Source organism: Myotis davidii, unplaced genomic scaffold, assembly GCF_000327345.1.
Source record: "Myotis davidii unplaced genomic scaffold, ASM32734v1 scaffold89, whole genome shotgun sequence".
NCBI classification, from domain to species: Eukaryota; Metazoa; Chordata; class Mammalia; order Chiroptera; family Vespertilionidae; genus Myotis; species Myotis davidii.
Window position 1 is genome coordinate 3,746,208 of NW_006300372.1, and position 12,411 is coordinate 3,758,618.

A 12,411-nucleotide genomic window follows, 5' to 3' on the forward strand; every position below is an offset into this window, starting at 1 on the left:
CCTTCTACTGCTAGAAGTGCTCAGTGCTCTCTTCTCTCAGTCACCTCAAATATAGAATTACACCTGTTTAAGACATAACAGGCTATACACACACCACAAACAAACACACATCTTTACAAAAATCAGGGTCAATGAAGTGACGTAAATTCAGAGAACTTACCTCTTTTTTCCTCCACGGTGTTTACTGCGATGACATTTTTATCCATGGGGTTGGGATACTAAAAGAAAGCACATAGAGAAGAATTAGCATCCATCTTTCACCAAGGTGAACTCTTCCGTAGTAACCACAGTTATGCGCGGGAACAGTAAATATTCTCCAAGCAATGTCTAAGGCCCGTTTTCAATCAAGGGCCTTCATTTTACTACTTCAGCCCAGGTAAGTGAGAGGCTAAAAACGGCTGGGCCTCAATGAACTCTAGGAGGAAGCTTTTTTAGACCCAACCTAGCCCTGGATGCAGCGGGGAAGTTAGGTTAAGCTAATCAATAATTAATACTAGCAATATTGAACCAGCCTTATTAAATCAAGAGTGTTCTTTGTGCCCTGACTGGTTTGGCTCAGTGGATAGAGCGTCAGCCTGCGGACTCAAGAGTCCCAGGTTTGATTCTGGCCAAGGGCATGTACCTTGGTTGCGGGCACATCCCCAGTAGGGAGTGTGCAGGAGGCAGCTGATCGATGTTTCTCTCTCATAGATGCTTCTAACTCTCTATCCCTCTCCCTTCCTCTCTGTAAAAAATCAATAAAATATATATTTTTTAAAAAGTGTTCTTTGTGCCAGCCACGGTGCTAAAGGCTTTACTTGCACAGTCTTGTTTCAATCCCCTAGCAGCCCCTTTGTTGTGACTTGGTTCTGTGATATCATTATCCCACCTTTCAGAAATGGAAACTGAATAAGGTCAAAGAGCTTAGGGTCACCAGGTAGTGCGTGGAGAGCCAGGGAATTCAACCAGGCCTAACACAGAGTGAATTCCTTCACTACTGTCCTAGTCCATTGCCTGGTAGGTGGATTAGCATCACAGGAATATAATCCTAGGAGTAGTCTATGCCAGGCCCTCAATAAACAGTTTATTGATGGGCTACATTCCCCTGAAGGACAGTTAGATATAATTAGGCTACTAGCAGCTGCCATTTTTGTCCTAGGCAGTGTATATATTTTCAGTTTAATTCTCAAACCTATCCCATGACATACATGCTGTTTTTCCCCTTTCACAAGTAAGAATCAAGACTTGGATAAAGTAAATAATTTTCTCAAAATCAGCCAGCTAATGAGCACCAAGACTGTAATGTACCCACAGATGCTCTGTTGCCTTCAATGTCCATGTCCACTTAACCTACACCCAAAGCAGTTACTCAAATCCAACCCTTTTCACTGCTCAGATGCAAAAGGAGAGACTTAGGGAGCAGGAGTGACTTCCTCAAAGCCACAGGACAGGCTGGCGGCTGACTCAGGCCTGCTGAGCACCCCTTGAACTCTTTTCCCAGAGGTTTACTGCTTTATCATGTGACCAAATCTGAAAAGAAAAGTACAGGAAGTCTTATCCGGGGCTTCATAAGGGGGAGGTGAGAGCAGCAAAGAGGCTGGAGGGCAAAAGAAGAGGGGCCTCCACGCGGCAAACTTGGACTCTACGTCTTCTGAACCTCAGGAAAGAGTAGGTCAAATGCAGTGAGTGTGGGTCTCCCCCACCATGCACAGCTGGGTGCGTGCGTGCTTGTGAGTGTGTGTGTGTGTGTGTGTGTGTGTGTGTGTGTGTGTGTGTGTGTAAGAGGCTCATTGACTGACTGATTTTGACTTTATCGAAAAGGTCCTTCATCTTCAGACATTCTTTAAGATACCTGTGGCCCCAAAGGACACTGGACTAGAACAGAGGCTGAGAGAGAGGGAACATGGTCTGTCCCGGCCACTCCTGCATCTCTACCACCTGCACAGTGTCTGGCGCCAGTGGACACTCAATAAATATTCGCTGAATGAAGGAATGATTTGGCAGATAGACCTGACTGACCTCAGCGATCAGTTTGAACACTACAGCTTACTTCTTGTTTGGAAGCAATCTGAGAAAAGCAATCCTAGCCCTCAGCAGCCTCACACCTCGTCATGCCCGGTGCCACACACTGTCACTCACACTTCCATCCTGGCAACTACAATCCCGATGACTAATCACAAACGGCTTTTTAAAATAGTTATTCATTCTTTCATTCATTTTTGCTCTGGGAAGAAAATGCTCAAAATTATGATGACTGCTTTCTCAAAATTTAGCCTTCAGTATTTCCTGAAGATAATGTCCACTACAAATGGTTGGGTTTAGCTGTTCTGTTCCTCATTCAGGGGCCTCACCTCACCTACACAGCACCCGTGAAGCAAAGGCAATATCTGAGATACACAGATGCCCTGAATTGTGTGTGTGTGTGTGTGTGTGTACTAGAACTTTCACACTAATGTAAAGTGAGAGTACTTCCTTTACTACAGTCCTAGTTTGCTCATTTTTTACTCATCAGTACATCCTGACCAAATATTGTACATACAATGTAAGTTGTAGGAAGATTACTGAACTAAATTATGAAAGAGATTGCACATGTAATCACCAGAGAAGGGCAGTGATCAAAGTTTTCAGTCCTTATTACTTCACTTAGTTATCAGGGAAATTCCTAAGGAGTATAATAAACTCAGAAACATCACACTTTTACATAATTCTTATATTTGTTTATTAAGTCAAAGGGTTTCAGTTTAAATAATAGTGAAAACTCTATTTATTCTTCATTCAAACGTTTTTTAAGTAACTGCCATGCCAGGCATTGTTCCAGACACTGAGACTATAGTAATAAAATAAATAAAATTGTAGCCACTTAGAGAATTCACATGTTAGTTGGGAGAACAAAGGATACACACACACACACACACACACACACACACACACACGAAGAAAATAAATCAGACTAAGGAATAAGAGGGGAATAAAAATTGTGGAGAGAGGTCACTGTAAAATAAATAAGTGGTCACCCAATAGATAATGCTTGTGAATAACGAAAGTAAAATGGAAGTTTTATTAACCAAACACAAAAGATCCTGAACTATTCATTCCAGTAAAATCATCTGCAAGATTTGAGTCATTTTCCTATTCAACTACTTTTGGAGTTGGATAGTCATGAGCCTCACATTTCCAGACGAGAATGGGAAAAAAACATCAGAGGTTTGTTTACAATAGCTAAATACCATGACATAAAAGGCAAGTGTTTGAACTTGTTTAAAAGTAAGGATTTATTGTGCCGAGGCTCCCCCTACCTGGCATTACTTGAAATGATCTGACATCATCTTGTGGTAACTTGACTATTCATGATTTAATTGACAGAAATGGATCTGAAGTCAGATAAGGGGTTGAGAGAGGGAAAGCTGCTCAGAGAGGTGACAGTGGAATAGATCGAGCTAGGTCAGCAGCAGCCCACTGAAGACTTACTGAGCATCTACTGTGGCACTGCAGGGTGCTGCATTAGAGACTCCTATATGTACTATCTCATTTAGTCACCTCCAAAACAGTAAACTTATTAACAAGTGTCAAGATAAGGAGTTTTTGTGTTAAAAGCACAATGAGATGGTGTAAAACCTGCACACATCAAGGGCAGGCTTGGATTTTCCAGTCCCCCCTCCACACTAGGAACTCTCATGAAAGCACAGTGGTCTGATGACCCAGATCTCTTCCAAATACCCTGCCACCCTTGGACTTGGCTCAGGGATCACAAACTGCAGCGGCATAAGAATTACTGCATGGGCCTGTGCACCTTCGCCACACATGCCATATTTTCTGGGTGACTTAAGAGATTTCTTAAGGTATATTTAACTTCATTTTGAACTTAGGATTTTCACTATCTTCACAGAATGCATAAACTAACTCCTTTCCCCAAGATACCAATCTATTGCAAATAATCACTGTATGCATTACATGTATGTAACATCTAACAAGAGTAAAAATGTAGACTCTCCCACATTGGCATAAAAACCTTTCTTTCATTTATTTTTTACATATTAAAAGGTAAGAGGCCGAAAACTTGCAAAATACTGGGTAAAAGCAAAATATACATGAAAACAAACACACAGCTATGAAAGTGAGTGGCCAAGAAATGGAGTCTATCTAATTACAGGAAAAACACTCAATACATGTGTGAGAGGAGCTTCATGAAGATATAGTATTTACCTTTCCTATTTATAGGAGGAAAAAAATATCCTATCTAATAAAGATGGAACATGCAAATTGACTGTAACTCTGCGACAAAGATGGTGGCACCCACAGCCAATAAGGAGGAAATATGCAAATTGATGCAACAAGGCGAGAGGCGGAAGGCGGCTCCAGCTGGAGCGAAGTCAGTGCCGGCAGCCAAGGGAAGGAAGGTCTATTCTTGCACGAATCCTCATGCATCGGGCCTCTAGTGCATATTTACATAAAATGATTCTTATACATAGCTATCCTTTGCTTTTTGCTTGCTTTTTTGCTTTATTGTTTTGATTCCCATTATCTATGTGCTGTATTTGTGGCAAAGATCCACACTTTTCATTTGGAAATCCAAATCTCAACCATCCTTCTGGGTTGTGGTTTGGTGGGACCTCACCTCTATAAATTTGCGATCTAGTAAGTTCGCAATCTAGTTTTAACCCAAATAATGGATTTATCTCTTTGGTCATAGCGATTGTGTGTTTGGCATATGATTAAGTCATATTAACCAAGCTTAAGCTTATTTAAGTCTTTGTGGCAGACCACGATGCTGCCATCTGAGAAGCCAGGGGAGGGGACCACCAGATGACCCTCAAAAGGCCCTCTGGCTGGAAAGTTATCATGCTACACAAAGGCCAACCACCATCACATTTCCCTCATTCATTCAAAACTGTCCTAATAATTGGGAATGACATAAAGAAGTTCTTTGAAAGAAATAGTTTATAATTGGGATACAAAGGAAAATCCTCTTATCTCAACATGTAATGCATTTATAAACCCAATGCATTAAAGATACAATCAAAGTCTCCAAAATTACTGACCAGTACTCTTCACGGCGCCATGGTTTGAAAGACTAATGAACTCTCCCAGGTCAGAGGAGGCTAAGACACGAAAACTAAATGCAATGTGGGGTCCTGGATTGGGTCCTAGTCTGGAAAAACAATATTAGTGGACAGCAGCCAAAGTCTGAATAAGGTCTGTAGATTAGTTAACATTGTATCAATGTTATTTCCATGGTTTTAAACATTATACATGGTTTGGGGAAGCTGGGTAAAGAGCGTATTGGAATTCTTTGCTGTTTTTGCGACATTTAATAAGTTAAATTATTTCTAAATTTAAAATTAAGAAATAAATAACAGAATTAAAATGAAGTCACAAAGTGTTGAAACAGAATGTGTTTTAGAATCCAAGAGACCTCAGTTTGAAGCCCGTCTGTGGGAGTCTTGGGCAAATTACTTTAATCTCAGTCTGACTTCATTTCTTCATCTGTAAAATTAGACAAAAATACCTATCTCCAAGAGTAGTTATGTGAATTAAAGAAAATAATTTTATATAAAGTATAGCATCTGGCACCATGCAGGTCCTCAATGAACAGTAGTTGGTTTTGCTACTAAAGAATGAATCAACATTTTTTGACACTTAGTTTCAAGGCTTCAAGAGATCAACCGAAGGACTTGTATGCATGCATATAAGCATAACCAATGGACACAAGACACTGGGGACTAGGGGAGGCCAGGGAGGGAGGGGGGGAAATTGTCAAGCGGGGGGGAGGAGACATATGTAATACTCTTTGTAATACTTTAAGCAATAAAACAAATTTTTTTTAAAAAAGGCTTCAGTCTTTATCTTGCAATTTACTGTGGTGTGGCATTAAGTATATTCCTGGTATCCATCTGTAATCCAAATATAGTTAAATGATGGTTTAAAACTATGGGAAGGTATTTCTTCCTTTCCTAGACTAGTAAAACCTCACAAGCTATGCTTTAGCAATTCAGAATTTGTATAAGATACAAGTCTTCCCTGACACACCCCTCCCCACTAGAATTAGTGAAAGCCACGCATCGGAGAAGTAAGAGTAGTAGAGAGAAGATTTACTTTATTAAAAAGGCATCAAACTCTAAATAGTCTAATAGTTCTCTCAGATTTATAATTAAACTACAAACCTTGTCTCACACTGTATGCCTGTGCTATGTCCCTGAGAAAATACTTACCGCAGAAAATCAATATATTTCCCTCTGTCCCCCTTCACAGTGAGCCCCTTGAGGCCAGGGCCATGTTTTAGTTACCTTCTCATCTCCCAGGGCACACACTTTTATGGATGTCTATTAGTAGACATATAATGAATGTTTAACTACTAGTACTTGGATAGTTTAAAATCTCCTGTCTTTTGTGCACTGATTAAGCTAAAGCCTCCCTGAGACAAGTTACCAAGTGTACTTTAATGTTCTACAAATGACATTTTAAAAATAAGTCATGATTCAAATATGCAACTTTATTCATGCTCACTCTATCCTTTATTACTCCAAGTTAGTAGTCTGCAGATTACTTCTCTAGGCTTTTAATTTTTAGGTTCATGAAATAGTGTGATAAATTAATAGTAGTAGTAGTAGTAGCATTACTATCATAATGTATAACAAGTACTTTTAAAGCAACTGTGTGCCAACATTAAGTTATGCATATGTATGTGCATTATCCAATTTATTTCCCCCAATTCCAGATGATAGCTTTTTGTTCTGATTTTGCAAACTGAGGCATAGAAAAATGAACTGACTTGCCTAAGCTCACACAACTACAAGCACTCTGGACCCCTATCTGATGTCAGAGCCACGCTCCTCATGTCTGTACCATTCCCCTCCACATCGTGCCTAATCTTCTAGTAGAATTGAGGATAAGAAGGTAAAAGGGAACAAACACTATTACAGTGTGAGCCAAAAGAATAACAACCATTATGTTAAACTAGGCCTTATCATTTGTCACATCATTTATTCTGGAGATGTGGCTTCACCCCAAATATTTCAGGAGCTCTGCAGAGGGAGACATTCCGGACAAGTAAGTGTCAGATTTGCAAGGGGGAAGAGATAGGATCAGAAATGGAAATGTTATTAATTACCCAATCAACTTTCTACTCTAAATGGAAATAGCATTCATAAATCCCCTTTATGAGTTTAAGGGAAAACACTCAAAAGCATTATGTTTAGCACATCAGACTGCTGGCTAGAATAAATAAAACCCGAGGTCACTGTTTAAGCAAAGAAATTATTTTAATCTGTCCATTTATTACAGTCCACAAAGTAAGGGCATGTTACTAAATCCCACACTGACTTGGTCTGAAATTATATAAGGCTAAATCCCAGAGAAGAGTGTTTCATTCATTCATTCATTCATTCAATAAGGATTTGTTGAGTACCTACTATGTTCCAGGGTCTCTTTGGTACTTGGGATACATCAGGAAGAAATGACAGAATCCCTGCCCATGAAGCTTACCCTCTATTCACTCTTTTGCCTGTAGCATAGAAAGAAAATCAACCGATCAACTCTATGGTAAGAAAAACTAACTTCTGTGGCCTCGTTTGAGCATCAACAAGAAAATGACTTTAAATTTCTGGTGTACAAAATTTAAGAAGTCTTTGAATCCAGCTCATGAAAGGTAAGCCCATTAAACAGACCCATGTGGACTTCCAGAGATGAGGGAGCTTCTGGACTGCTACGTTCCTCTATGCAACTTTGGGTTCACTTGTCATGCAAGGACAGAACCCAATATACACTGTCAAGTGCAGTGACACTATAGTTCATGGACAGCACAGCTTAGCATTGGATGAATAAACCATTTCGGGTTTCAGAGTATTCCTCCACGAAGAGTTCGCTGAGAAACACTATACACATTTCATGAACAAAGAGTGCTGTGCTGTTTGTTTTCAAGGTGCCACAACTTTTAGGCTTATAAAAAGCTTATGCTTGTCAAACTGCTACACATTTGGTCTTCCCACAGTCCTGGGAGATAGGTGGGGTACCTGGCGTTCACAGATGAGAAATTAAGATGGTACGGTCACCTTAGATGGCCGTGCATGGAGCTCCTTGCACAAGGGCTGCCTGCACTAGGGCTGCAGCCACCTGGAGGAAGGAGCACCCTTTTGTAATTTGCGTAAACAGAACCTGTACTTTCCAGAACCTGTACTTTCCTCTAGCCCTGTTTACTGTGAGCTTGTGGAATAAGAACCCTAGGTGATGTCTCTTTCTAATTTGCACAAGGGCACAGCATAGGCTGGTGGAATTGTTTCCCAAAGCCACCTGAAAACTGCTTTTTTTTTTTAATTTATTGATTTCAGAGAGGAGAGAGGGGGAGACAGATAGAAACATTAATGATGAGAGAGAATCATTGATCGGCTGCCTCCTGCACACCCCCTAACTGGAGATTGAGCCCGCAACCTGGGCATGTGCCCTTTGGTGGAATCGAACCTGGGACCCTTGAGTCCGCAGGCCGACGCTCTATCCACTGAGCCAAACCGACTAGGCCTGAAAACTGCTTTTAACAGGGACAGCACAATGACTGAGTCCAGGTCTACTGACTTCCGGTTCATGGCTTTGTGGTAGGCAGTTGGACAGACATGAGCAGAGCAAGGACGATGGGCCAGGAATAAAAGGTCACCAGGGCAGAAAACAAGGACCTCGCCCGCCCTCCCCCGGGTAATCTTTCCTTCCCAGGATATTGTTGGTCATGTGGGTTAGACCCCCTGACTTTTCATATCGCTGGTCATGAGGTTCAGACCTTCCCCGACCTTTCCTCCCCTGACATGTCGCTAGTCATGAGGTTAGGCCCCCTGAGAGGGGGGATGGACAAGGGGGCCAGAGAACAGCCCTTAATCATTAAGCCCCCAGGACAATGAGGTTCTGACCTGCATCAAAGACATCTAGGCTTTAGTTGTGCTTGGGATCCAGGCCGAGAAAAGCAGCAAAACCAGACAAGCTCACCACAGCGGACCTCAGGACCAGCAGCACTGACTAATGATCCCTGCCCTGGCGCCAACCAATCAGTGGGACCACAACTGGAAGGACATACCTGGAAAGCTGCTGTTAAGATCCTCCCCTGGGACACCACCCCCCCTAAAATCCGACCCTTAAAACCCCTTAGGACAGAGGAGCTTTCCCCTCCCCATCGTCCTCCTCTGCCCCCACACCCTCAGCATTACCTTTACCCTTCTCTCTAAGATCCACGGGCCCCTTCTTTTGCCTCCGTAACGTGTTTCCTAAGCCCATTTCTTCTACCACTCACTTCTTCCTCTGTGACTTTCTTCATAAACTTCCTCTTATGGTTTGAGTCTTGGCTCTGAATTCTTTCCTAGCCAGAACTCAAGTACTGAGGTGGAAAGGTCCAGTCTGACCCCACCGGTCTAACTCCACTGGTCTAACACCTGGTGTCATTCTCGCCACCGCCAACAGCTTTAAATAACATAAGATGAAGATTCCACAGCCATTGGATTTACCAATGTCTCAGAACTAGTCACAGGGCCCCTCCCAGGGATCCGTGAAGATTGCTTTTGAATAGAAACAACCGAAGTGTCGTGTTATCCATAGTGTTGACACTGTCCCATCACTAGGCCTTTTCTGAAAATGTTCTCCTTCCCTTTCCCTGCCCCTACCTTCCAAAATGTCCTCCTCGGTCTTCATTTACTATGTGCCAGGCAGTTTGCTAAGTATTTTATAAGAATTCTTCTAGGTCCTAACTGAATGCAGCTATAGAGGAGACCTCAGGTTACAACACATGGCACACAAAAACCTCTTAGCTGAGCCCAGTCAACCAGAGAATCGTGAGAATCCTATCATTGGTGTAAGCCTCTGAATAACAGGGGTTATGGTTACACTGCAGCAGGTAACTGAAACACTGTATTTTCTCACCCTATCACACAGCCAAGCCATACCCTTATAGCAGGCACCAAAGGTCCACCCAGATGAATAAACCCCAGAGAAGACTGTGGACAACAGGAAACTGAGATTAGATAGAGAGCATAGCAGAGTTGATTCAGAAACATTTTACTACCTCAGTACAATCAGTTCTCTGTGTCCAACCAACCATGGATTGAAAATAGTTGCGGGGGGGAGGGAATCCCAGGACGATCCAATAAGCAAAACTTGAATTTGCCACGCAATGAGCACTACGTTGAATCCACACAAATGAAGTTATGTATAGGCACACCCTACTGTAACCTATATACAAACACAGGTTATAGGTAAATGCTACGCCATCTTATGTATGAGACTTGAGCATCCTCGGATTTTGGTATCTGAGGGGGGACGGGGGTCCTGAAACCAATCCCAAGGGATACTGAGGGACGACTATAACCATCCGTGTTCTTACTGGGTACAAGCAACACAGGCTGGTGATCGGGGTTGTGGGTTTTGGATCCAGAAATGTTGAAATCCTGGCTCTCCCACCTGCTAGCTCTGGGCACTTGGAAGAGGCGCTTAAACTTCTCCAAACCACAACTTTTCCAGACTGTGAAATGGAAGTCAATCATTATGACTTCCTGAAGCTGCTGGGAGAAGTAAACATGGTAATGCATGAAAGCCCGTCCTCCCCTCTCCCTTCTTGCCTAGGAAATTCCTATTCGCGCTTCACCCACTATTTCACAAATGCCACTCTTTCTAGGAAGCCTTTCCTAATGGCCACCAGGGTTCCACAGGCCTCCCTGCTATATTCAGTCACAGCACCACGAACTTGCCCTGTATAAATACTCATCACGAATTGAAACTGCGTTCATTCTGTTAATCATTTATTAACGTCACTCTCACCCAGAAGAAGCCATCAGCTCCACAGAGCCTAGCACACAGAGGAAAGTATTTCTAAACACCTGTTCAATGAAAATAAAGAGGGAAAAAAAAACACATTTAGCCCAGAATCTTGACAAGCGCCAAGTGCTTTAGATGAGAGCTCAGCACTGTGCTATGTGCTTCTTCAAGAGTACGCACGGCCGAAACGTATCGTCTAATGAGGGTGAAAGTATGTGCAGAAGTAACTACCCAATACTGTAGACAATGGTCACAGTGCCCCTCCAGTTCTGACAAGGCAGAGATCACTCCTGACAAGGACAATCCAGAAAGGCTTTCCAAGGAACCCTGGCATTAGAGAATCCACCCTCCCGAGTGCCAATCCTAACAACAAAAAAGGGTGTTCCCTACTTCTTTTTTGGGCCCAGAAGCCTGGCCTAAGGCAAGGACTACATCAGGTTACTAATTCGGGCTTCACTCATCATTCCTCAGATTTTTTTTATTGAGCACCTAGTAGGTGCCATGAACAAGTTGGCATCTCCCCCCACCTCCCCAAACAGGCCTCCATGGTGACATCATGTTCACCAGCATCCTACTCACTCCTTTGTGACCTGGGCCCCCAACTTCATAATCTCCTCTAATGAAAGTCAGGTCTTATCACTAAAAAAATGACCACCTTCCTCCTCCAACATCTCCTTTAGGTGTGCTCCCAGGCAGCATATGGAGGGCACTGCCTGGCGGCGGCTGCTTAATGCACCTTGTGAGATCTTGCTTAAGAATGTGAAAGCTGGAGGGACACCTGGAAGGTCTCTGGTACAACACTCAGCTGAGACACAGATATGAGGCCTGCAAAGATGACGACCTTTGACCAAGGTCATCAAGTGAACTAACGAAAGGTAAAGCCAGACTAGAGTCCAGGGCCCCACCCCCAGGCCTGGGTGCTTTTGATTTTTCAAAGAAATTTCCCATCATCCTATTGCCAGGAACCTCCGTCCTCCTCGGAGGAGCCCTTGGCATAAAGAGGGCCACTGAGTACTGGGGCCAGGGTGCTCCGATACAGGAGTACAAACAGCAGCATTTTAGAGGCACCGGTCACTGGGATAAGCACTTTACAGGAATTATCTCACCTGATTCCTCACAACCAACCGTGGGAACTGATACAATTGTTTCCCCCATTTCACAGATGACGAAACCACTACTGTTGTTCCCCATTTCACAGATTACGAAACTAAGGACGGGGAGCGTAAGCCATCTGCCCCAAGGCCCACAGCTGTTGGAATAAAAGAGAAGGTGGGCGGGCGATGTAAAGAATGCAGAGAAGACTTAAGAGGATGGCTTCAGTGACCCCCACTCGCTTTTAAAGGGTCCTTGATGTTCGAGAAAGACAACAAGTCCTACCCAACATCCACGGGGCCCCGGAACCTGGGTTTCCCCTAACCCTCCCCAGGAGCCTCTCCCTCCACTGCAGCAGAGAGTGAACGTGAGGCCGCGCACGGAGCCTCCCCGCGGCCGGAGGGGGGAGCCTTCGAGGAAACCTCCACCCTCGCCCAGCACCGCGCGGAGGCAGCACCGCAGCGGCAGGGGAGACGGTGGGTGCGGACTCTGGCGTGGGGAGCGGAGGGGGGACGAGAGGGGGCAGGGGGGATAAAGAGGACAAGAGGGGAGAAGAGC

The 12,411-nt window shown here is 43.5% G+C and overlaps 1 protein-coding gene across 1 annotated transcript in view; it reads right to left on the reverse strand.

The window, feature by feature from the left end:
- PRELID2 (PRELI domain containing 2) overlaps nucleotides 1-215 on the reverse strand; it is a 47,750-nt gene extending 47,535 nt beyond the window's left edge. Inside the window, exon 1 of the mRNA XM_006777002.2 lies at nucleotides 161-215. Coding sequence (XP_006777065.1) covers nucleotides 161-206 — 46 coding nt within the window. The 5' untranslated portion in view covers nucleotides 207-215. The remainder of the gene's footprint in view (nucleotides 1-160) is intronic.
- Between the last annotated feature and the right edge of the window lie 12,196 nt (nucleotides 216-12,411).